Genomic DNA, 26,527 nt, shown 5'->3' with positions numbered 1-26,527 from the left:
ACTGGGGACGAATTGTAGCGAAAAGGAATGCCCACTGCAGCAGCCACATGGTCATGCTGGCGTGAGGCTTCGAGCTAGAGCGGCCTGGTTGATAGCTGCTGCGACGCTTCCCGTATAGCCGTCCAGCTTTGCTTCTACTGTTCCGATGTCACTACAACTTCTCGCTGTGATATAGGGGAGTGAGGCAAATTTAGCTCCATACATTCATTTCACAGAGAAGGGGGCGTTGCGATGAACCTTAACCCCTCCCCCCTCCTGAAGTGGAACCGTGCGCATGCCTATGTTTTCACCAGGAAACCAACTTCAGTTTTCTATCTTCGTTCCGAGCGAATATTAACATATTTTTCTGTTTTGTGCGCGAATTCGAGCAAGCGACAGCTGCAGAACCAACCATGATTGCACGAGCGATTGAATTGCATCACAATCGAAAGAAAAGACGTGCCTACAGCTCCAAGAACGCTGCCAGCGAAACAGCACGCCACGAATATCTTGAACCGGAAGTCGATGCAGACGGCGCCTCTAATGAGCATTTGCGAGTTTACGCCTCACCTATAAATTGTGTGCACGTGCGTCACGCAGCGACCCTTCGTCACTTCCGAAATGTGCCACCGTCATTCCCGGGTACCTACCAAATCTGCCACCTACCGCTGCTGTGTTGTTTCCTCGAGCTTGCACCTGTTTAGTTTTGCCTCCTGATGCAAGTTTCGAGTAATTATTGGCTGCTAGTGAGGCAAGTTGATTTAGTTGTCCACGAAGAGGGAGCAGAGCTTCGGGGTGTTTCTTTTCCGAAAGTTATTGCCTAAAATTTAGAACGCATATTGCGATTTTCCGCAAAACCGGCGTGTTTGGCTGGCGCGGAATAAAATAAACTACTTGAAGAAACTCAGTGATATTTGCATCTTCAGGTGTAACTTCATGGCGGGTAAGTGCCACAGCCAAGCACTTACGTGCAAACAGAGATAGCTTACCAAGATACTGTAACATACAAACTTGTCCGGGGTCAATGCGTGCTCAATCAGCGTGTCAGGGAGGCGGTTAAAACCGTGATGGCAATCACGGAAATTTGGGTATTGCATTGAAACAAACTGTGAAAATGGATGCGAAGCAATATTAGTTCACTTTAAAGTATAGCCAATTTGATCGAGTTGGGGGGGTCAGGATTTAAAAAAAAGGTCAATTAATTCTCTAAAACGGTCTCCGTCATTTTCAGGGACTCAACTGTGCATTAGCGTACAACAAAAGTAAAATACAAGGTGAAAGAGGTGTCCAAACATACGCAAAAAAAAAAGGGCATGACCGGCATTACCGCGGTACGCACCACGCGAAGTCTCTATCTTCCTCGCATAATATTTTCCTCGGCTGTTTTCACAAGTTTTAATCAGAGGGGCTCAACATCACCACTGTTTGATACACTTTGAAGGGTGGGGGGAGGCACTGCTACTTTGGTAGCGTGGGCCGCAGCGATATATTGATAATCTCTTGTGAACTTGCCTAGCTCTGCTCGATTCGTTTTCGATGGGAGCTGCTGCGCTTCGCTCATCCACTTTTAAAATTGCGGCTCGAGGCTGTAATTTGCTCTTGCGCCACGCAATTTGTAATATTTGCAGTGAAAGCGAGATAATGGGCCCTCGTAGGTCGTGGCGGGCAGCCGGTGTCCGCAGTGGCTGGTATACGTGTCGCACATCTTGATTTTCTGGTCATGTATCGAGTGAACAAGCGAGGACTTGCTGATTCGATGAGCTCGTTAAGGCACGACAACAACAAAAAACCACAGTGCTTCCGTTTCAACATCGTCCACAGCAACAGATGACGAGCCCCCAACAAACCACGCTGCACCACGTGAACTACCGTAGGTACCCAGGTAGGTACCCAGGCATGGTGGGAGAGGGCGACAAGGACGGAAGTGACATCACATGAACACTATGTATAGGAGTGCGCACGTGGAGTTAGTGGGTGGCTACTCCCATGGCAGACCCTTACATTGACACAATAGAGACGGGGTGGGCTCCGACCAACCCTTGCTCCCACCGTAGGAGACAGCTGACGACGTCTATACTCAGTACAGATCTATTGAGAAGTCATTGCAATTGTCATTACCCTTCCTACAGAGCTACGACAGTTTCGGACACGCTTGCGATGGGCTTCGGTCGGAAGAATGAGCATTTATGTACACTTTGTACGGGAATTAAAATATATTCTAAATGTTTGCAGCGTTCAACCATGCGTGTGGAATGTCCTAGCGTACAGAGGCAACCCACAAGGGGCTTGCTTTAGCCTCGAATATCGATAGCACCACCCTTTAAAATAAATACTATTTTTAATGCTGGGGGGAGGGAGCATAAGTCATAACGACTAGCTTACAGTCTTACAGTACAGACGGGAATTAAAATATATTCTAAATGTTTGCAGCGTTCGACCATGCGTGTGGAATGTCCTAGCGTACAGAGGAAACCCACAAGGGGCTTGCTTTAGCCTCGAATATCGATAGCACCACCCTTTAAAATAAATACTATTTTTAATGCTGGGGGGAGGGAGCATAAGTCATAACGGCTAGCTTACAGTCTTCGGAATAACATTACGTGATTGAGAAATGAGTCATAATTGAACATGTGTGTAATGTCAGAAGATAGAACGCTCGATGTAAGAATGGCGATGAGAAGGGGCGAGTGATGGAACAAATTAGTGCGGGCAAAAATGGGCTCAAGTTCAGGCTGGTAATCTAGCCATGAAGATATATAACGACCTGGCCTGATAGAAGGTATTGACTCATTGCTGATTGTAGTGAAGCTTTTGAAAGAAAGGCAATAGTGTCAGAATCGAACGCTTTAATGGAGGAGCTTAACTGAGTAAGGATTTGATGTCAGTTATGCTTGATGTGCGCAAGTAATTCTTGTTTTCGATGGGATGAAGCGAGCAGCCTTATTTTTTACAGACTCGAGCTTCTCAATGAGGTAGGCCTAGTGTGGATTTTGGAATAAGGAGGCGTACTGAATTCGTGAGCGCACTACGATCTTATAAGCTAAAAGCTTAGTCTCCGAGTTTTCCAGGTGAATAGTTAAGGCACGTTGACAATGAAGATTCGCTAGACAATGCTGCAGTCTTCTTTGCGTTGGTAATGTGCTTGAGCTCCTAAAAACGCACTGCCGAAGTTATGTCGTCGGTGTTTTTATTCTCGTGCCAGAAACAGTCCAGAAAGAACGCAAAGCTATTCGTTGAAAAGGCGTCTAGGAAGCCCACACAATCACCTAGAAACGTACACGCGTGGAAACTCACCTCATTGGTCTGCTTCTTGTACAGCCTCAAGGTGGGGAAGCTCTGGATGTCTGTGTGCTCGAGCTCACTTATCGTGGCGTCCATCTTCACGATGAGCAAGTCCGCACGGTCATTGTACCTGTTGGCCAACCAGTCGTAGTCTAGCGTCAGATGAAAACAGAGGGTGCACCAGGGCGAGTAAAACAGCACCAGGACGTCCTTGGTCTTGTCAAAGACGACTTCATCAAAGTTCTTTTGCACGACCATCTTGGCGCGATGGATTGTCGAGTTAAACGAATCTGCGAGCCAAGGTGTTTCTTTGATGCTGCCGTTCAGCACACCCTCAACGAAGGTCTTGATGTCTTCAGTTTTGAGTGAGTCCGCCTTGGGCATGAAGGGTGTCACAGATCCGACACCGTCATGCTCGGCGAAGCGCAAGGCGGGAACATTGCCCTGCCAGATGTGGAAGTACATGAGGATCAGTTCGAAGTGTTCTTTATCAACGTTGATGGTTACGAAGACAACCTGCAGCGTGGAGATAAAAGCCAGAGTATGAACGCAATGTGTAGAGAAGTTCACGCATAGAGATAATGAGAGAACGAAATGGATCTTAGAACTAATGGGGAGATCACACGCAGCAGGCTTCCTGCTGTAAAAACCTCAAATCATGAAATGCAGGGCATTTCTAAAGTGAAATCGCATGAACCTGCAGGTCAATCACTTTACATTGCCTACTCAAGTGTAAAGAACGTGCATTAGAAATCTATCAAATCATTTAGGACAATACCTCATATGATTGGCCAATCGAATACACTCAATCATCTACAGCTGCGCTGCCCAACAGTTTTCACAGCATAAAGCTAGCCAAACCTGAAAGTAATATTAAATCTTCCTTTTGAAGACAAAAGAAGAAATCAGCACAGAAGTATGATAGTTCTAAGCTTTGGTGCCTCAGTTTCGGGACAATGCGACAGGGATGCTTTCGATGCCGTTTGTGATTATATTCAGGCAACCAAACGTATACCTTTGGGATGTTGAATAAAATAATTATTATTTATTACGCCATCCAAAAATTCTTATTGGCGAAGTGAAGAAAACCCAGCTGAGTGGTAATCACAACACCTGAAATCTCAAAATTTCTCAACTTGACGTTTCTATATTTTTATTTTTTCTCGTTATCTCACTTTTTATGTGGTTTTCCTTACATTAGTTATATTATAATACAAATTCATTACACATAGTTAAAATGATCACAGAAAACACTGCACTACGCTTTCTTGGCCAATCCCCCTGAGTGGGTATGAGCCATGAATCCAGGAAAACAAACAAACGAACAAATTATCTGTGATTGTTGTGTTGTGAAAATAACTTTGGTTTTGGGAACTAAAGTACGTCCATCCGTTGTTGTTACCCACACATTTTGTTAATAAAATCGGTGATTAAAGAAATGCGTTAGAAATGAGCAGTATGCCTTTCAACGAGTCACTGGTATGCAATGTGCCACACCTGGTGCCTGAAGAAAGCGGCAGCCTTCCTGAAGTTCTTCAGAGCTTCCGTCATGTCGGCACTGTTCCTGCTGTAGAATAGCAGGCTAAACTGGCGAATCGGGCCGCTGAGCAAGTCGTTGATATTCTGAAATGACACAATTAACCGAAAGGGTTTAATAGACCTCAGAAAGCGATAGTTTTGATGGAGAGTTTTTTACAGTAATTTGTAGCTTTGCGTTGGATAATGCCGAAATGATATCGAAAATGCTCATACTCCTTGTATAATAATGCTAGAGGCGTTCATCTAGAATGATTTTGCGTCAGTTCGAATCACCCGCCTATATACCATAGGAGGCTATCCAGCGCCTGCCTCTCACTCGCTGGATTCAGTGCCGACTGGTTGTGCCCTCACGATCTCCGATGACAGCGTAGCTCTGGCCGACTGAATTAGCCCTACCCCATCTTCTGTCATCGACAAGAGCTCTCGCCAGTAGTGCCCCGTCTTCAGACCTATGCAACCGTATCCATCTTTCCTGTCTTCTCCTTACTTCCGTCGCTCCCTGTCATTGCGCCTCGCGCTCTCCGTCCTCTCTCTATATCTCTCTACCTTTTAATACTATTCTTTCATTTCCTTTTCTACCCCCATTCTTAGTGAGCTACTGTTGAGGTGTCCTCCCCCTGATAGACAGTTACAGGGCTCACTTTTCTCTTCTTTTCATTTAAAATCACTTCCCCAGTGCCGGCGCCTACCTACGCTAAAGCTTAGGTGACAGTGAAACACGCTGTTTTCCCGAAAGATGTGAAGGGGGGAATCACGGGTAGTGAATAATAAAATATTGTGGGTGCTTTGAGCCTGTCCCAATCTAAAAAAAAAAGCATTCCTGGAGTAAAGCAGGCTGAATGAACCACCTCGAAAGCAGCCTGACAACAGAGCGAGAGAGGATGAACAATACTCACCCCTCTCGCTCCCGCTCTCGGGCTGCTTTCGAGACGAACAATAGTCAGAGAGCTGAGTGAGATTGCAACCGAGCAGGACATGTGGTGCGTTTAGGGCTACAAATGGCGCCTCACAGAGTACACCGGTAGAAAACGCTGCAGCAGGACATCGTCGTGAATAGGGGAGACCCGCTCAAGTTTGCCCGGCGACGCCAGCGCTTGCCTTTCCCCTGCCAGAAAAAGCGCACAACAGAAAAGTCTTCCAACCCTTCCACTCCCATTGGCTTACACGCTTTTCTACTGATTCCCAAACCGATGGTACGAAACAAGCAGACGACAGAAATGGATTAAAGCAGTGCGCCGAACAAAGTATGTAAACAATTTTTTTCATAAAAATTAGCACGCACACAATGCATTCAAAATTACGGGTGTTGATTCCTGCGTCACCGTTCCTCTAATCTATCGAGTTACTGGGAAATGCACGTCCCCATCTTTAGAGCACTGTTAAAAAATAGAGAAGAAATATTTTATGCTGCTACTATTATTCGATATTGTTGGGGACGTAGTAGTTGAAGCTGTGTGCACATGTGGTATTGGTAATGTGTTGTTTTATATTTTTAAATCTACGCAGCGCCGACGGTAGTGTACGGTTGCCAAAAGCTTGGGAAACGATGAAAAAAAATGCATTAGCCGTTGTGGCACGTCCGTTGGCAGATACAGTGAACTAGCTGTTACTGAGTGTGCAGGGGTAGCCCGAACAACACGGTGCGTTTTTGATACGTGACCAAGATAAAATGCCTTTATAGCAATTCACTTTTCCCCTGCAGATTAGACACACACAAAAAAGTTTCTCTGAAAGCTGGGCGCTCATTATGATGGTACGCACGCTGTTCGTGAACTCAAGGTACCCGCGATGAGAACGGTGATAATACAAGGAAAGACACGCAAGAAAGATGTCAGTTTTCGTTGTGGGTCAGAAAGAAGCCCCAAATAGACCATTTATTTTTGAAGTGCTGTATACATACCGCACGATAACTTGGGTGGGTGCTAGTAAATTAAGGTATCCCAACTAATAGCAGTCACAGCGCAAGAATTGCTTAACCTAAAGCACGAGAAGCGGCCTTGCCCATGCATCCAGTAACAAACATAGTGCATAGTACACAGAGTAAACCAAATAAAACAGGTATATAATCATGAACGTACAGAAAGTTTTATTCACCTCTAACGTCGTAAGCAGCGTCGTCTTTCACTTGCGAAACGCACTTTGCTCTGACGAGAACGGCGTCGTCTGCTACAACTTGCTTGGCTCCCATTTTACCAAATTGCTGCCACGAAAAAAAAATCCTCAATTGCGGCAACCTATTAAATGCGGACATAGCGCATACATCATAACCGTGCGCGACGCGAAACTCTCAGAAACACGTGCAGAACGCGTGCAGCGTGCGAGCAAAGCAACGCGTTTTTCAAGCAGGTTGAATGGGACAGCGGAGGGGTGAACACTCGAGTAACCAGTTTTCTCCCCACATTGACTGAAAGCGCCACACTCCGCAGCGCCTCCCTCGGCGTGGGTCTCCTCTATGGGGAAGTGTGATCGGTGCCCACCCAGCCGCAGCAGGCTCAGCAGAAGCCTCCAAGCTCTAAAAATGAAAACCCAGCTCAAGAAAGGAGGTTGTTGGTGGTGGTTCGAAGAAGAATGAGGCGCCTAATGGCAAATTTTACTGGTAGATCCAGAGTGGCCGCCTAAATCTTGGAGCGAGCTCTCGGATTGTGCCGAAGGAGTTCTGCGAGGGGAGCCCGTGAATGCCCCGTGTGAGGTTCCGGAGGTTTTCACGCATAGGTCACTAAGTCGGTACCGGAAACGATTTTCTTTTCTGATATCGACGTTTCAATGACAACTGTGTCGCCACTTCAAAGCACGAATTTCTAATTTTAGGAATGTCAACAAGAGCACAGGGTTACGAGACTGCCTCGAAAACACTGAAGGCAACCCAGCTGGCCGACTTTACCGGAATTGATGGCAACCCATTCTCGGAGTTCTGCGAAATCCGTCTCTGCAAGACGAAGCACGCGGAACGCTCCGTCGCGGAGTGGATTGCTCTAAATGTACCAGTGGAAAATGAGAACTTGCTTCGAATCTGCCAGTGAAACACGGATTGTCAGCTTTGGAGCAAAAAAACTTGCTCCCGCTCGACGAGTGGAATTCGCCATAATTTCTGCAGCCCATCACGGGAAAGTCTATTGACTCCCCAACAGGTTGTAGTCACGTGACTACAGGGAAACGTGACATATTACTTCATTCGTAAAGCAGTCGGCTTCAAATGGCACTGCAACTGGCTACGTCTTGTCAAGCGAGTTTGAGGTCACCTGACAAAAAACAGGCGCGTTTTGTTTATAGTATAATTCGCTTGCACTATTTCAAGTTATCTTACATTCTTGTGGTCGTCATCCACGCTGCGTGGTTCGTTGACTTGGTAGCTCCATTGCGCCGCGGTACGCCGTTTTCTTCTGCATTGCACCAATTCACACCACGTAGCAACTCGGCTGAACAGTAATATTATTTGTTAGAGTTTAAAATCCCAAAAGCAGATCTGAATATAAGGGGTGCCGTAGTGGTGGGCTGCGGTAATTTCGACCACTTCGGCTTCTTTCTTGTGCCTCAAACTCAGTTCGCAAGGTCTCAAACAAATTTGCGTATATCGAAAATGCTACCACCATGGATTCCGCCCCTCAACCTTCGGATCACCTAGGCAAGCGACCAGAATGAGCGCTCGTTTCACTGGCGAGTCGTGTACCATGCGTAACTTAGTAGAGTACAGGTCACGGGTCACCGAAAAGACACTCCGAACTGCACTGACGACGTTTTCTGATTTCCACTATTTTGAAAGAGTCAAAATTCTTGCATTTGCAAAGCCGCAAATGTGATATTCTCAAAAATGGGCAGTCAACAACTAATAATATCGGTATACATGGTGCCACAGAATGCTGAAACGTGTCATTATGCCACTATAGACAAGTTTATTGACATCTGTATTTGTTGATGCTCAGTGGTTACTTCAAAGATTAGAAGCCAAACACCACCAAACACCGCCAAACAACCCTGAATGGCCGTCACGAAGACTCCAGGCAGTACACCTGAAGACTTCAGTACATTCCTTTGATGCAGAGCGTATGGCGCTAACAGACGTGTTAGGAAATGCCGGCAAGCATGCCCCCAACTATGTTTGCCGCAAAACAACAGGGCGCCTACATGGCCGGCCATTCATGTAGGTTCGATATACACAACAGACATGGCACTCCCCTTGACAACACTCTTTACTCCCATACCTACACAACGACACATGACACTCCCATGGGTGCCACAAAGGAGTGACTTCAATTGCGCGTGGCCTTCCTTTGCCGGGCTCTTTAATCCAACAGGGCACACACAAGAAGGCGTATATTGATGGCAAAAAAAAAACAAAGCGCCCTCCCCGCCTGCTGTCGTCTCTCCTATGGCCAGGGCCATGGCCAGGACTCAGGAAAAAGCTCCAAAGCCTCGTTTCTTTGTTTTTTTTCGCCTTTCTAATGTCGTATGTGATGTTTCACTTTGGTTCACGTGACCCCGAGCTGTTGAGGTGCAAACGGACTCTTCCCATTAGGGAGACGGAGCAGCCATCATACTTCAACGCTCTCCTTAGCTCCGAGCGAAAAGAAAATGCTAACTGGAGCTTCCTCCTCTCCTGCCAAGGCTTCCTGCAAGAGATTTCATCCTCGCTGCAACATCACCTCCTCTCGTTTCTCAACCACTACGGATGCCAAGCAAATGGCGCCCGCACCAAGTGTGCTACTTTTAGGTGGTGGTGGTGGTAGTGGTTAGAAAGAGGAGAAAAGGCACCAGCTTCTGCAGCCCGGTAGGGAGCACGGCGCAGTGCCTTTTAGGTAGCCACGGCCGGGCTAGACTGCATCTGCGCACGCTTCTTTTCTTACGACCTTCTAACCCGTCGCGAATACAATGGGAGAGTTTCTGAGAATGTTTCCCGACCCGTCGGCGGTAGGGGTGCAGTGACCCTGACATTGAATCTTCTGCTCTGAGCACTCGGCACAAGGAAGTTTGTCGTTGTGAAACGCTGGAACAAGGGTTCTCGACGAAGAGGGGAAGGGGTATTATTAAAGATATCAAAAATAGTGGGAGGACTGCCTACTAAAGAAAAACTAATTTACCAGGTTGCTTGCCACCTAATGTAGGTGTGGATGTGCTCTTGGATAATACAAGGCGACCTTCATTCAAAATGCGGAAGAATCGGCTAATGAGCGGCATAATTCATAAGGTATAAAGCACTGGCAACTATCAGAGAGAACCTGTTCTGCAATCAGAGCACTAAACACCTTTGGCCCTTGGTCTTGTCGGACAACGACGTCGCAATGGTGAGAGGTCGCTCAGAGAATGATGAGCGCACCTTCCCTTTTCTAGCTATTTTCTATTTTTCTTAATTTTTCCCAATACATTTGGAGTGTTTTCATGGCTAAAAGCTTCTGCCTGCAGCCTAACAACTCTTTTAAACACGTACGTGTATTGTACATTCAATGGCTAATAAATTGCGTATGGGGAGAAAGTAAAAAAAAAGAGAGAGAGGGCCCTTGCTGCTGAATAACGTGTTTGGACGGCACGCACAGAGGGTGGTGGTGTGCATTGTCAAGGTGTTAGGTTCACCTTGAAATATTGATTCCGGAGAAGACTAGCTATATAACATTCCTTTGTACTGCAAGCCACGTCGATGAAAAACGCGAACGAAGTACACAGCTACTTACGCTCGCAAGCCGCTTGCCCAGGAACTAAAACTGTAGTGTAAATGAGTTCTGCGCCATGTTTATACAATTCGTAGAACAAGATGTTTAAAAATAGAAATTGACAACATTAAAACTTTTCGGCAAGTAAGCAGCTGTTTTTCTGAAAAATCTTTATAAATTTTGTTGTGACTTCTTACTACAAGCAGGTTGTTATAAATTCACTGTTATCTCTAATGTGACTTGCTTTATTCTGGTAATTAACCACCATGGCTACATTTTATTCAATGCTTTCTCAGTGTTCAGTCTACAGTAGTTTTTTCAGCAGAGAAGTAAGTCGGAAACCTTCAGTGCATGCATTACGCACATGAATATATATTAATGCCTGAAGGCGTATTGCTGTGTTCCGTCAAAGCCGCTCGATCGTCGGGGTTCTGTATTGCAAGTCTTTTTTGAGGAAAACACCCGGTGTTCCTTCTCACCAATTCCTCATCATCAATGAGACAACCTCATAATCAACGACAAGTCTGCATCGACAGTCGTATAGAGCAGACACCTGCGCGACGAAGACAAAGTACCTGCGTTCTGCATCAGAAAACTTAATCCCGACTGCGCGCGTGCCTACTCTTTTCGAGAACTATCTTTCATACATGATTTCAAGCGCATAGAAGCCTCCCAAAGATCCTGCTTCATGAGTTTGGCCCCTACGTCCAACATCCAGGAAGCGAAAAGCGGAGACCAACGAAACAGATCTGGATGTTGCAACTTCACAAGACGCTTTCACTGAACAAAAAGCACCAAGTGTTTGCACGCAAACAATAAACAACGAAGCTAATCGGGCGGGTCAATGCCAGACTATGATAGGACGATTGTGCTCTCAAGTGTTGCACCATCGTTGAAAATGCGAGAAAGTGCAGCGACTGCTGAAAGAAGTAAAAAGTGCGTCCGGATATTATCGCGAAAGCAAGCACCACGCATACGTTAAGAAAAACACAGCAGATGCACATAAAGGAGGGAAAAAGGCCGTGTTTTTTTTGCATCAAATATAATGTAACAAAACAAATCATTCAGCGTACCCTGAAAATTTAGTAAGGGGTGTGTGGTATGCCGCTTTGTGGCACAAAGAGGCTACGATCATCTGGGCACTTCGGGGCTTGTGACACTGCCAGTGAAATGCTCTTTCGGAATTCTGTAGGTTCAAGCTCAGCATCATCATGTGCGAGCAATGCCACAAACCATTTGTGCGTCTTCAATGATTAAGCAACTTTTTTTCCAACGCGTTGTGAGTGAAGAAGCGCACCCGAACTCATGTGCTGGCGTTGCACGCGCTGTACGGAGTGGAGGAAGATGGCAGGGTCGCAGCGCCCCTCTAAAAGAAGTGGTGAGAGGCGTGTACTACATCCGTTGCGAAGGCCGTAAGAAGGGAGCGCGCAGGTTTAGTCTAGCCCGGCCGTGAGGTAGCACACACTGTATACGCCACCTTTAGGTAGCATATACAGTAACTCATTTTGGGTGCACAAACACTACTCGACTAAAGCGCGCTGTCCGCAACAAATGTTTGCGGGCGGAGGATGAGTAGTAATTTATTCAGGTAAAAGGTGGAACCTCCCTGGATAGGCACCATGGCAAAGTGGGCGCCTTCCTACAGTAGCTCATTGGCATTAGCCCCTAACGGGGTGCGCATGACCATGGCCATTTGGCTGGCCGAGTCCGAGCAGTGGAGCAGGGCCACCTCCTACTTCTCATGAGTGGGATGGTGTAGGGTTCGATGTTAGCTGACATGCCTACACTATGTGGAAGATTCCCGATTACCATTCCCCATAGTATGGCCACTTCCCTGAACATGCATGATTGAAATATTTCTGAACTGGTTGTGGAGTACAGGGGGAGCATGGTTTAAGTGTACCAGGGGAGAAGTAAACGTTCCCCCTTTTTTGTGAGCCCTTTGCCGGACTTAGGAAAATTTCTGTGCTTTACTTCGTAGTGGTTGGTTATTTCTCAGAACGTAAAGAATCGATTGAAGTCGCAGTCTACATCAGAGTTGGGTGAGGGCACGACCCGGTAAGTAGGCCCACTGCTCGCGGCGTTTGCGGCCAGATTATCCTCGACAATTTTGCACGCATCCCGTGAGTCGGTGATGATCACTCGCGAAACCCGGTGAGCGACTGCGTGACGATATTTATAGCGCGAGAACAAAACGACGACACAGAGACAAGAAGGACACGAAAGACACTGTGTCGTCGTTTTGTTCTCGCGCTATAACTATCGCCATGCCATACCAACTAGTTCAAGCTGCCACACTTTTGAGTGGCTGCGAGCGCGATGGCAACTTAATTTGCATGTGTTAGTCCGTTAAGACAGCGTTTTGGTGGACGTCCGCGGCCTTTTACAATCCCCCATGTTGTGGGCCGGAAACGCCGTCTTTGTTTCCGTAGTTTCGCGCCAGAGCTACGGCTGCAGCTAGGCGCCGATGACTATGGCTTTTTTGTGTATGGTAGGGTGAACACGCACGCTGAGGGCGCGTCTCTATAGATATCCGGAGGCATAGATGCTCGTTTTCTGTGGTGTTGGGTGATTAATCTGCAATTGGGCCAGGAGGCAGTGCCTATTTTTCTTTGCGAGAGCCTGGTGTACAGGTTGGTAAGGTGCGCTTCTCTGACCTCCTCCAAGGTGTTTTTCAGCCGAGTAGGTGATGGTTGAACGTGTTATTTATTGGCCAGGTTGAGGGCTGGCTTCTAAACAATTTGCGTGAAGGTACCTCAATGGCATTTTGTCGAATTTACCAAACGTAAGTAGGAGGTAGAGCACAGAACGTGGCTTGTTACGAAGGCGTGCACTAGACTCAAAGCGGTTTTGCATCACAGTCCGCCAAGTTTGCTCAAAAAACGTCTGTCCATGCGGCCTACTTCGTCGCTCCGCCTACGTAATTTGGCCAGTGTAGTGTTGCGTCTACTTTGCGGTGTTTCTGAATGAATACGCCTAAAACCATCACGTTCGTGTATGAGTTCATCCACTAAGGTCATTCTTATTACTGCATTTACGTGTGGGACGAAAGTGTTGGAACTCCGATTTTGTAGTGGAGCATTGAAGGCCACAGCAGTCAGCGTAGCTTTCTACGATTCGCGCCGCTTTCTTCAAGTTGGCTTCAGCTTCAGCCACTGAAGGATGCTCACAAAATGGTTATGTCATCGGCGTGCCGAAAGTGCTGTACACCTTGACTATATCATATCGAGCTGGTGGTTTAATGATTGTTAGAATAAAAATTAGGGTGAGAGAACTGTGCCCTGTGGTGAGCACCTCAGGCCCAACTTCTATTGACCATAGTCCTCACATCGTATTCGCATGTAGAATTTTCTCTAAATTACAAATTGCTTATCATATTAAAAAATATTGTAATTACAGGTAGTTACTGTGAGCTGTGTCAATATGACCCCATGTGCACCATTTGCATGTAGGATTCTCTCTAAATTATAAATTGCTTAGCACTTGAAAAGTATTGCAGCTACACGTAGTTTGTGAGAGAGCTGTCTCAATATGACCCCGTGTGCGACATTACTGAACGCTCCTTTTAAGCCTAAGGCCAGTATTACTTTGCCCTTGAGGAAATATTCGATGACGTTTATGATTTCACGGTCGAGTTGGAGGAGTAAGCTCTGCGCAGCTCCAGCGAGAGCCGAAACGATACCTTCCGGAAACAAACCCAATGAGTGTTTAGAAAAGGCTCTGAAATTCCGATATTCTAGCTTTCGCTTTGAGTGCGCAGCGTCTTCCATGCAGGCTGGGCCTGTTTTTTTTTTCAGATGCCATCTTTTTGTTCAACGCTTTGATTTAACAACCCCCGAACAAGCTTGGTACTTTGTAGATAGACCGCAGTGATCTCGTCTTTATATTATAACAGAGCTGCGCGCCGCGCAGCGCCTACCTTTCAAAGAACAATTCTCGCACTCCTTTCCTACGCCTGACCAATGCTTCTTGCACGCGCAGTGACAACTCAGTGATCGGCGACGTGACTCTGCAAGCAGCTCATGGATTGTTCTGAGAGAGAGAGAGAATAAACTTTATTGGGTTCCAGCATGCGGGATTCCCTCCGGCCGCGCAGGGCGTGGGGTTCACCCTATCTCACGTTACACCGAGACTGTGCTGACCCCATCGCTAGCGCGACACGTGTGCCCCGAACTCTACGTGAGTGAAATGTGCAGTGTGTGCGCGAGCGCGAGAGCCACCCTGGCTCACATACTCTGGGGATGTGACGCAGACAGCGCGGACGGTCCGGTGTTACCGCCGCAAGTAGAACAGCGTGTGGGGTCTACGGACCCAGAAGACCAGCGAAGGGCCGTCCGGCAGCTCGAGGTCGCACTGGCGCTGCAAAGGCGAAAGGGGGACACCCTCAGTAACCCGAGCGGCGACGGGGCACGAAGGCCTTGAGGTCTAGGCCCGCGTGACATTGGATTGTTCTGAACCAGGTCTCAACAAACAGTAGTGAAGTCAAAGACAGTTACTGTTCCCACACACAGCTACGACAGAGCTATCCATCATACGAGTTCCGAAACCCCCTATAGGCTCCTTGCATCGAAATCGAAACACTTCAGTGACCCAGTTTTTGGAATCAATGGATGGATGAATGTATCCAGCTGTGTCCTTTAGATCGGGTTATGGCTCACACCACCTAGCCATAAAGTTGAGTACTATCATTGTGTGTTCAAGGATTGAATCTCACTCGCGCCTCGATTGTAGCCACATATCAGTTAGCCTCCTCCTGGTTATTTCTACCCGTTTAAAGTCTTATTTTGGCTTCACTGTCCGTAAACCCCAAAGCTTTGAGAATTTCGGCACATTATCTTCGACTATAAGGTGGAGCTCTCTACAGAACCTTATCAAATGTTCAGCCGTTTCCTCCTCCTCTCCACACGCACTATATACTATGTCTGTGCCTTCGTATTTTGCTCGCTATGTCTTGGTCCGGAATACTCCCGTTCTAGCCTCGAAAAGCAGAGAACTACCCCGAGAATTATCGTACATATTTCCCTTGCAATTTTCTGCTTACATGTTAGGAAGGTCTCCAGCGATGATTTCGTAAACATTCCCATCTTCCACATGTCTTTCTCTGTTTCCTTCACCTTCTTCTTAGCCGATGTTTCCTTTTGGCTTGGTATTCTGCTGTTATCTGAATACTTGCTTGACAATTTTCGAGTTTGTTTCTTTCATTTAGTATCAATATTCTTCATTACAAGTAGCTGAAAACTTTCCCAGCCCAACGCTCCTCTCTCATTTTTCTCAATCGCTCCTCAAATCTATCTTACTGTTAGCTTCCCTGCCCTCAAACGATGTCCATCCCATGTGACCCTGTCGTAAGCAGATTGTGGCGCCGCCTGTTGATCAGCCCATCCAATATTAGTCTCATTATTTGTGTTTTGCGTTGTCGTTCGCAGATGGCGCGACAGACTGCTTTTAAAAAAAGTTGAACTTCAGAAAAATTGGGCCAACTTTACGTGCGAGTTTTGAACGCAGTTTTGCTGCAAATCGTTTTTGACTGCAAATCTAGCGACTATGATTGATACTGAGAAGCATCGGCACCGGGTGAATATTAAACCAACGTTAGTAGATCCAACAGAGGAAGGAAATGTAGGAGAGGCCTTGACGTCGCGCGTTGTGAAACCGTGATGTAGCCGGCCGTCGGCCATATTAACTGGGCAAAATCTCCTCTCTTGTTTACACCCGAATCTGAAGCAGAAGGCGCGAATCTTGCTCCGTCTCGGAAAGCACGTGAGTTGCGCAGCGCGCGTGTTGTGACGATCCGAAACTTTTAGAACAGGGCTCAGCACTCTGGGTCAGCGCGACACCTTCGGCGAAATTATTTTGTCCGAGTATTAACAGCGAGTAACAGCTCACCGACAACGATAGAAGCACAAGAGAAGCGCGCTAGATACACTGACAACGGCGAGTGTTTCACGTCATTAATTCAGTACTGTACAGGCAACGCGATAGGTCGTGCGCCTTCTACGGTTGCATTCCGCCATGCGGCTGACGCAGCGTCCAGCTACTGTGTCCATGTTCCGCGTGAAACTCACCGGCGTCAGCATTCTGCAACCGTGGTGACTTTGAGCACGGTGCAAGTGACACTTGAACGCGGTTGCTGTTACATTGAGATTACATGCAATGCTGGGGGAGAGTTTACGAAGAGAAACAGAAAAGGTGTTTTAATACGCACATGCAAGTTGTTACTGTACACACACAACGCGAAACAACGTAAGTGCAGGTGGTCCTCATCGTGTCTTGCCGAGCTCAACAGCGTCGTTCGTTGTCACAAGCAGGAGCACTGCCCCACCGTCACTGACCTGTAAGGCGTTCGTCGTCGTTCCGCTTCGTCATGGTGCCCAACGCGATTTCGCTGAACATTAATTGCTTCATCCGCGTCATCCGCCGTACGACACGTGGATATGCACTCGTTCTACGCACTGTTGAAACCCCGTGCTGGACAAAATGATTTGTAAACGTTGATAAGAGTACAGTAACTGCCAGGAGAACACTGCGTAACCAATAACGCGGCGCAGAGGACGGACATTGTCCGCCAATGCTCAGCACAAGTCCTGGGGAGTGTTATGCCTGCGACTCCATAGCGAACGTCCATGCCTCTGAAAAGGCAATCTGTGACAAGGCCAGCCCGCGAGCCCGCCTGATGCGATGAACAACTCAACGGCGTCATCACGCGACGGTGCCTTTCTGCCGCGCACGCACAGTGAGTCACCTCAGCCAGCGAGCCGGCGCCTTCCGGTCTGGCGAGTCTGACGCAATGCGTGGCGACGTCACTCGTCCTTGGGTGCAGCCACGTGCAGCGCAGCGGCTGCAGATTTGATGAGAAAGAATGACGCGGCCCAGCGGCGACCCCACTGGAGGATTCTGACCTCACGACCAGCGGCGCTTCTGGTTAGATTATTGGTTATTCAAAGAATCCACCTGGTGCATATAAAAGAAGCCATGCGCGTGCGCGTCGCGAGCAGCAGACCTATGCGTTAGAGAGGAGAGCTCGGCACTTCGTGTCTCTAAGCTGTCGGCCCCAGTGCCGAATTTGTAAAGCCTCTGTATATATGCTGTACATAAACCTTGTTTAACTCACCATCGTCTTGTCCGCTCGTCTACCAGCTCTGCGCAGAAGCAGTCGCAAGCTGAGCAACCTACGCTACCAAACGGCTGGTGACCTTCCCGGCGGAGTAGGAAGCAGTGGCGCTTTCGGGACCGTGTTGGCGTCGCCGTCTTTCGAAACAATGGTTGCACCGGTGAGATTCGTGGCGCCCTTCGTAACGTCATCGGAGGTGCGTTTCGCAACAGTGGTTGGCAGCTTCGGGATCGGCCGGCGTCAGCGAATCGATGCGGTGAGCGCCTGATGTTTTTCCTTTAGTTCACCAGACTACTCTAGCACAGGTTATAGTAGTTTAGAGAAGGGCTGTCCGAAGCATTAGAGTGAGCTTTGATCGTTTCAAGCTAAGTAGAAGCGCTTTGAAACCAAAGTTAATGCGGAGAGTGTAAACACGGCAATGTTAAAAATTGCTTGCGCGTCTTGCTAGTAGACTTATAGGGGGTACGGCAAGTAAATTCTTAACAGGGGCAAACAGCAAGAGGCTAGTGTGAACGATGGAGAACCTTAAAGTGAAAGAACTCAGCGAAATTTGTGAGGAACTCGGCATTACTTTGGGCCGTGCGAAACGAAAGCAAGCGATTCTTGAGATCATGAAGGATGAGGGAGTGTCGGCTGAGGAAGTCGATGAGGCCTGGGTTGATATCAAAGCACGCCGCGAGGAAGCTGAAAGGTGAGAAGCTCGCGAACGTGAAGAAGCTGAAAGGCGAGAAGTTTGCGAACGTGAAGAAGCTGAAAGGCGAGAACGCCGTAAGGAGGCCGAGAGGCAGGAGCGCCTTGAGTTGAAACGAATAGAATTGGCATTCCTACAGTGTTCGCAGGCGCCTAGCGTAGCTTCTGCGACAGTTCAGGTCAGCGGTCAGAGAATTCGCGACCAACTGCCGCCGTTCGTAGTAGGCGAGGACATGGCGAAGTATCTCGTCAAGTTTGAACACGTCTGTGAGCAAAATGCTTTAAAGCGGTCTCTTTGGGCGCAGAACCTGTTAGCTCTTCTTCCCGGCGAAGTGTCCGACGCGATAACTTGCTTGTCGAGGGAAGCGTATGAGAGCTATGACGAGGTTAAGGAACTGCTCTTGAGACGTTATAAGTTGGCACCCGAGGCTTTCAGGCAAAGGTTCCGGTATGCTAAAAAGGGGAATGAGTCACACGTTGACTTCGTGTTTCGTCTTAAATCCGATTTATTTGAATGGCTCAAGGGCGGAAGTGTTTATGACGATCGCGACAAAGTGGTGGAATGCATTCCATTGGAGCAATTCTACCGCTGCATCGAGGAGGATGTCAAGCTTTGGCTGCAGGACAAACTTGGTGAAGTACAGCTAAACAGGGCAGCAGAGTTAGCTGAGGAGTATTACACTCGCCAAAAGTTGCATAGCAAGGCAGTGCGCGTTGAAAAGGGTGAAAGGAAAGAGGGCTTTTCAAAGAAACCTGATCAGCGGAAACGCGCTCCGCACCGTACTTTCAAGAAGGACCCGTATCTTACGAAGGACACTGTAGGGGAAGGGCAAACGGAAGCGGACAAATCGAGTGAGGTTCATAAACAACGCACTGATACCACATGAGCGTTTTAATCACGGAAGCCGCTAATCTGCTACAACTGCAAAAAGGAAGGGCACATCGCTATAAACTGTAAGCAAAAGTTCGCTTTTGCAACAATTCGAGAATCGGAAAAGAACATGCGGTTGTTAGAGCCGTATATCCAAGAAATTAGTGTGAATGGGAAAACGTGTCGAGCACTTCGTGACTCAGCGGCAACCATGGACGTTGTCCATTCGTCATTGGTGTCTCCTGATGAATTTACAGGAGAATGCGCGTAGATCAGGCAAGTCGCCGAGGAGCAGAGTGCTTGCTTACTAATCGCTACGGTTGTCATTGAAGGCCCGTTCGGGAAGCTTCGCACTAAAGCGGCTGTGTCTGCCGCGCTTCCCGATCGTTTTCGTTATCTTTTCTCTAACAATTCAGAGCAGCTTCTCAAAGATCACGGTATATCGTTCTTCCTCAACTTAGCGTACATGGCCCTCACGCGATCGCAAGCGCGGAAGCTTTCGCAGGGGCTTGATCATGTTCAATGCGCTAAACCTTCAAGTGAACTTGGCGGCTAGTCGACGGAACCTCAGAGAGGAAATTTTCCGTGTGAGTCATGTGAGCAGTCACTCGAGCAGCCCATCGCCGAAGCGACCGGCGCGGTTTCCGTAGCAGGGGGAGACGACATGGCGCCATTGAGTCAGAGCGACAGGGGTGCAACGCTCTCGCCTGTAGCGGAAAGATGGAGTGAGCTGTCGAGGGTTGATCGAGAAACGCTCATTCGAGATCAGCGTGAGGACCTCTCAATAAAAGCGCTAATGGAAAGCGTAAACTTGGGAAAAAAGAAAAAGAATGTTTCTTTTTTTTTTTTTTTTGAGAAAGCAGGTCTTTTGTATCGGAGCTACACAAATGCGCAAGGTCGCAAGTAAGAGCAGCTCTTGGTGCCACAAAAGTATCGTCGCCAATTATTGAAACTGGCGCATGAAAATGCATGGGCAAGGCATCTCGGCATAAAAAAGACCAAGGGTAGAGTTTCCGTAGAGTTTTATTGACCGAATTGCTGGAAGGATATCGAAGACTTTGTACGCTCATGCGACACTTGTCAGAGAGCGGGGAAATCCACGGACAAGTGGAAGGCACCCATGAAGCTTGTACCAATTATCACAGAACCTTTTCGGCGCCTAGTAATTGATATCGTCGGGCCACTGCCAGAATCAAGGTAAGGTTGTCGGTACATCCTGACGGCTCTCGGTGTAGCCACAAAACTTCCGGAAGCGATACCACTTAAGGAGCTCAATTCCCCTCATGTCGTGGATGCACTGCTATCTATATTTGCACGCGTCGGATTTCCTTCTGAAATCCAATGCGACAATGATAGTGTGTTCACCAGCTGCCTTACCTCTACCTTTATGGATAAATGCGAAATAAAAGTAGTGCACAGCTCGATCCACCACCCGCAATCTAATCCGGTAGAGCGTATGCAATCCGTTCTGAAATGAATACTGAGAGCTCTTTGCTACGAGCACAAATGCTATTGGAAAGCGTGTATTCCTCCCACTAAGTTCGCTTTGAGATCAGCTCCTTCCTCACGAGAGCACTGGTTTTAGCCCTGTAGAGCTTGTCTATGGCAGGAGTTTGAGAACCCCATTGCGGATGCTGCGCGAGTCCTGGGAGGGTTTCGATGAGGACCCTAATGTAGTTGCGTATGTTCTAGACCTCCTTCAGAGGCTTGGAAAAACGAAAGATCTAGTGGAAAGCCACATGAAGGCTGCACAAGTGTTGTCGAAGGAGTACTACTACAAATCGGCAAAGAAGCGTGCTTTTGAAGTTGGTAGTCAGGTAATGCTGCTGCGGTCGTCGAAAAAGAACGAGCTTGAGGTTCGTTGGGAAGGGCCCGCCAAAGTAATATCGAAGCTTTCTGATACCAATTATGAAGTGAAATGAGGAAGGCGGCTGAACAAAATTTACCACAGTAACTTGATGAAACCATACGTTCAACGTCAAGCGGTCGTAAATCTGCTGTTGGATGCTTCTGGGGAAGACGGAACAGAAATTTTGAGTTCTAGTGATGTAATCGAAAGGGGATCGGAGGTAATCTTGGAGCAGTTGAACCTAGAGCCTAGGTTAAGTGAATCCAAACTGAGGAGGACCTGAGAAGGATAGTTTCCGAGTTTGAAGACGTGTTTTCGGACCGTCCTGGAAACACGACGGTGATCGAACACGATAACAAGCTAACTTGTGAGGAGCCAGTTCGTAGCAAGCCGTATCGTTGTACCCCTGTGCAAAAGCAGATCATGAAAGAGGAGATCAATAAAATGCTGAAGTTGGGAGTCATAGTACCGGGCGAGAGTGACTATACATCTCCTCTAATATAGGTTCAGGTGCCAGGAAAAGATCCGAGGCCATGCATCGATTATCAGCGTCCTTACGCCATAACTCGAGACCAAAGTTACCCGATACCAAACCTAGAAGAGAGGGTGGAAACTGTGTCACAGTCCAGCTATATTTTCACGTTAGACCTCGTGCGAGGGTATTGGCAAGTGTCCTTACAGAGCGTGCTAGCTGCTATGCCGCATTTGTTTCTCCATTTGGAACGTATCGTCCACTTAAGCTGAGCTTTGGATTGAAAAATGCGCCTTTTTGCCTGGTGAGCCGCGTTCTTAAAGGTCTCTCTGAGTTCGCTCGGCCATACCTTTACGTTGTCGCCATCTTCTGCAACAACTGGACAGAACATGTCGAGCATTTACGCGTCGTGCTTAACAGGTTGAAAGAAGCTGGTCTTACCATAAAACCTACTGAATGTCACCTAGGTTGCGGCAAGGTGTCTTACCTGGGGCACGTTGTGGGGCGTGGCTAGCGTAGACCTTCAGAAATTAAGGTAGCCGGCGTCGTGAACTATCCACGACCAACCACAAAATCTGAGATAAGGGCATTTTTGGGTCTAGCTGGATACTATCAGCAAAACGTGCAAAATTACTCTAGCTTTGCCAGCCCTGTAACTGACGCACTTCAAAAATCCGAGCCAGTTAAAGTAGTATGGGACTCAGTAAAGGAGAATGCGTTTTGCCAGCTAAAACAGGCCCTAAACGAAAAGCCCGCCCTAAGCGAAAAGCCCGTTCCTATGGCATTCGATTTCTCTAAGAGATTTGTGATTCAATGCGACGCGAGTGATCGCGGCATGGGAGCTGTATTGTGCCAGGAAGACAGTGCTAGTAACGAAAGGCCAGTTTTGTATTCAAGTCGAAAACTCAGCGGCAGGGAAGAGGCATACAGTACCTGTGAAAAGTAATGCGCTTGCCTCGTGTGGGCCGTTCAAAAGCTAGCTTGTTATGTCTCCGGTTCGAGGTTTGTGGTCGAAACGGACCACTCTCCTCTAACCTGGTTAAATAACATGTCGCCTAAATGTGGCCGTTTACTGAGGTGGAGCATGATACTGCAAAAGCACAACTTTGACGTTTGCTACAAAAAAGGAAAGGTAAACGTTAATGCAGACGCATTGAGCCATGCGTTTAGTTAGCACCTTCTTTACCTTTCGGTTTCTCGCTGGCGATTCGAGGCAAAACTTTGTCCTCATCACGGCCTTAGCAGAGCGCTCTCGTCGAGAATGAGCTCGACGAGCCAACTTTATGTTCTATTCTATTTTGTTAAGTTATTGTACGTGTAAAAATTTGAGTTGTCAATTTAAGAGCCTTGTGTCTCACATGTGCCTCTTAATGTAGAGGGAACGAAAGTCCGATAGACACGTAGCTAGGTAGATCTTGTAATATACTTTCTCTGGTGTTCTGTCGGGTGACCGAGGGCACTTGCTTGTGTCGTGTGTTGTCTGTTGTCGAACCGTTCTTGACAAGTTCCAGAACCATCGACAAGTGCTGAGACCAAAGATGGTCAGAGAAGAGACGAGCAAAGCTGGCCGACAAGTTGTGGCGACAAGCCAGTGGAGATGGGATCCGTCCTCAAGAATGAAATGTGTTCCCGGAACGGAGTCTGGAGCTGCATTCTCCCCATGGCCCTGGAGGCGAACCTGGAGGGACCTGGCGAACGACCGTGCCTGACATTCGAGCCACGTGGAAGCAGCTCGTCTTTCCGGCGCATTGTCTGGCGGCAGGGGTGCTGTTATGCCTGCGAGTCCACAGCAAACGTCCATGCCTCTGAAAAAGGCAATCTGTGTCAATACCAGCCCGCGAGCCCGCCTGACGCGATGAACAACTCAATGGTATCATCATGCGACGGTGCCTTTCTGCCGCGCACGCACAGTGAGTCACCTCAGCCAGCGAGCTGGCGCCTTCCTGTCTGGCGAGTCTGACGCAATGCGGGGCGACGTCACTCGTCCTTGGGTGCAGCCACGTGCAGCGGTGCGGCTCCAGATTTGATGATAATGACGTGGCCCAACGGCGACCCCATTGGAGGATTCTGACCTCACGACCAGTGGCGCTTCTGGTTGGACATTTGGTTTTTCAAAGAATCCACTCGGTGCATATAAAAGAAGCCCTGCGCGTCGCGAGCAGCAGACCTATGTGTTAGAGAGGAGAGCTCGGCTTTTCGGGTCTCTAAGCTGTTGGCCCCAGTGCCGAATTTGTAACACCTCTGTATATATGCTGTACATAAACCTTGTTTAACTCACCGTCGTCTCGTCCGCTCGTCTACCAGCTCTGCGCAGAAGCAGTCGCAAGCTGAGAAACCTACACTACCAAAGGGCTGGTGACCTTCCCGGCGGAGTAGGAAGCAGTGGCGCTTTCGGGGCCGTGTTGGCGTCGCCATCTTTCGAAACAGTGGTTGCAGCGGTGAGATTCGTGGCGCCCTTCGTAACGTCGTCGGAGGCACGCTTCGCAACAGAAGGCACAAATGCAAGCCGCGGCCGCTCACAGCTAGATCAGCTCCACTGCGCAGTACGTAATCATAGCAACGCTGCCATTGTGCCCAGTCAATACGGCTGCCATGATGTCATTTCCTCCACACTTTCCATGTAGCGCGCCGGCCGGGCATGTCCTCCAATATTTTTCCTTCCTCTATGCTAGATTCTGTCAGTCGTCTAACTGCACCTGGGAGCGGCAAGAAATTGTTGCCCTCTGTCATTCCTTCTCAAGGGGTGGCGCTGCCGCCACAATCGTTCCAGTTGCTACTGAAACTTTGCAAGGCGGCAGCGCACCGCCAACCGAATTTCATTTCTCTTTATCTCATTCACTCGTTGCGCTCCTCTCATTAGCAGGAAGCATTTCAGGAACAACCTTGTTACTTTGTTCACTGTCAAAAACAGCTAATCGGTGAATCAATAGGGCATTGAAGCTTTTCGTACGAGGTATATAATACACGCGTATAACAAGCCTGTGACATAAAAAAATAAATGCGCGATTGGCAGTATTCACAGTACAAGTGCTTCTTTTCTTGTTTGCTACAGCTACCTTGTGACTGTTTTCTAGCCGGCGATTCGTATCCCTTGCGTAAAAATTCATCTGCATAAAAATGAAAAAAAAAATTCACTTAGTGCATGAATGTGAATATATGTTCTGCGCAGCGAAGAAGAGGGAAGCAGCCCCTTTCTAGATCTTATAAAACTTTCGAGAATATGTCTCCGCACTCTTTCGCTCGCTCTAGCGATGGTAGAAGTCTCGTCAAAGAGTGATGCGAAGCCTTTGACGGCAACCGCGTTGTTTTCGGAGTACACTCGTTCACCATTGTCATTTTAATTACGCACGGAGTTTTTTGTTTTTCACTTTCAGTAGTGCTGAATGTCAAGAACTGGCTGCGTAGTGGGAGGTCCGAGCTTCCCTGAGGATGTTGATAAATATTTTGGACAACTGGAATGAGACATGATATCGCGTGTTCTCTTAGAGTACACTTATCACGTGGTATGGTGACCAATTCACCATTGACGTTGTGGATTAAGTTTTTAACGAGGTCTTCTGACTGGAAGTGCAAGTAACACACGACACAAGAGCTGGTAAGTTCTTTGTCGAGCTTCAGAATGGCGTGCTGTCATTCGCGAAGATGTGGAGCGGTATTCAGCAGCCTGAAAAAGTGCCCCTGGTGTTCTTTAACGTGCACCAAAATCTGAGCACAGAGGCCTACAGCGTTTTTGCCTCCACTACAAATGCACTTGGATGGTCTCCTTATTTCAGAAGTCCACTGAAGGTCATCGCTGCTCGGGCGTAGGCCAGCAGGGAGCACTGAGCGTCCCGGGTGGAGCAGCCGAGGAGGAACTCCTCCCAAGCCTTTCTTGTGGGTAGGGGGAAGGGGGATGAAAATGGAAGAGGTATAGCTGGGCATACTGCAATTATGTGGTACGTTCATGGCTTCTTTGCGCAAACACGTACACGGACACATGGAAAAGAGGCAAACAACACGGGCGCAAACTCACAACAGGTTTATTTTCAACAACGAACTGTACTTATATCTTCACGTAGCCCAAACGCCCCCCCCCCCATCGGTTGATCCAGGAACAAACGAGATAACCTAAAGAAAGCTTATTATGCGCTACGTCATGATAAGAACCACAAAACAACAAAAATTGAAGAGTTCACGCATCTGCAGGCGGATTGTTGCACGTGCCTTTCAAAAAGTCAAATTCTTTATCGGGCATGGTGACGGAAGCTTGGCCAACACAATTTTCTCCCATGTTTCTAATATGGAATGCTTCAATCAACTCCCTGTTAATTTTTCTCTTGTGAGTTGACAGAATCTTTGTGTCTGTAAAAATTGGTACGCACCCACAAGACTTGCAGTGATCCACCAGATGTGTTCGTCCTGAACTACGTAATGCCGCGTCATGCTCCCTCAACCGTGTGTTTACACACCTTCCAGTTTGCTTGACATAAGATCTGCCACAGCTGAACGGAACCTGGTATACCACTGCTGTTCTGCAAGACCGGTATTGTTGGCTGTGTTTCATCTGGCAGCTGTTCTTACTATGCGTAGTGCCGGACTCCACCATGTTCAGAAGTCATGGACACAACTTTGACAGCTTGTTGGGTGCTGTAAAAACCGAGGTTACTCCGTATCTCGCTGCTACGTTCTTCAAGCCATGGGACAACCTATGAACATATGGGAGAACTGCAAGCTTTCTTTTATCACTTTGTACTCTTCTGAGACTTCTTTCCGTATCTTTTATCACTGGGATGAGTTTTTTGCAAATAGTATTCAGAAAATGGTTGGGATACCCTGCTGCCCTGAGCCTGCTTAGCTGGTCCTGAAAACTGGAAGCAATCTCGTGCATACATGACCAAAGCAACGAAGATCTAAAGCATGAGGATGCTATCGAATTTTTTATTACTTTTGAGTGACTATATGCAAAATTTAGCAGTGGTTTTTTGGCTCGTGGACTATACCGCCAACACACGTGATCTGCCTTGAAGAGCAACTTGATGTCCAGAAACTGTAGAGACTTGTCTTGTACAAACTCTATTGTGAACTTCATCAAACAGGAATTCTCTCCAAACAT

General features: G+C 47.8%; 1 protein-coding gene across 1 annotated transcript; it reads right to left on the bottom strand.

The window, feature by feature from the left end:
- Positions 1 to 2,317: 2,317 nt before the first annotated feature.
- LOC119185854 (protein disulfide-isomerase) lies at positions 2,318 to 26,527 on the bottom strand. Its single transcript, XM_075870094.1, has 5 exons — positions 26,426 to 26,527; positions 24,492 to 24,542; positions 4,759 to 4,884; positions 3,274 to 3,777; positions 2,318 to 2,323 (listed from the first exon to the last, which is right to left on the bottom strand). The coding sequence occupies exons 1-5, from the start codon at positions 26,525 to 26,527 to the stop codon at positions 2,318 to 2,320; spliced, it is 789 nt and encodes a 262-aa protein (XP_075726209.1).

The sequence above is a fragment of the Rhipicephalus microplus genome, chromosome 7 (assembly GCF_043290135.1).
Source record: "Rhipicephalus microplus isolate Deutch F79 chromosome 7, USDA_Rmic, whole genome shotgun sequence".
Classification (NCBI taxonomy): Eukaryota; Metazoa; Arthropoda; class Arachnida; order Ixodida; family Ixodidae; genus Rhipicephalus; species Rhipicephalus microplus.
This window is presented reverse-complemented; position numbering and strand designations above follow the sequence as displayed.

What these genes read in the sequence shown, in the direction of transcription:
- LOC119185854 (XM_075870094.1), bottom strand. Translation starts at nt 26,527, where the DNA reads ATGTTTGGAGAGAATTCCTGTTTGATGAAGTTCACAATAGAGTTTGTA. An exon ending in TGCTCTTCAAGGCAGATCAC is followed by an intron (nt 24,543 to 26,425) that starts GTGTGTTGGCGG and finishes ATTTTTATGCAG; the next exon opens with ATGAATTTTTACGCAAGGGA. An exon ending in GGCTAGAAAACAGTCACAAG is followed by an intron (nt 4,885 to 24,491) that starts GTAGCTGTAGCA and finishes GTGTCATTTCAG; the next exon opens with AATATCAACGACTTGCTCAG.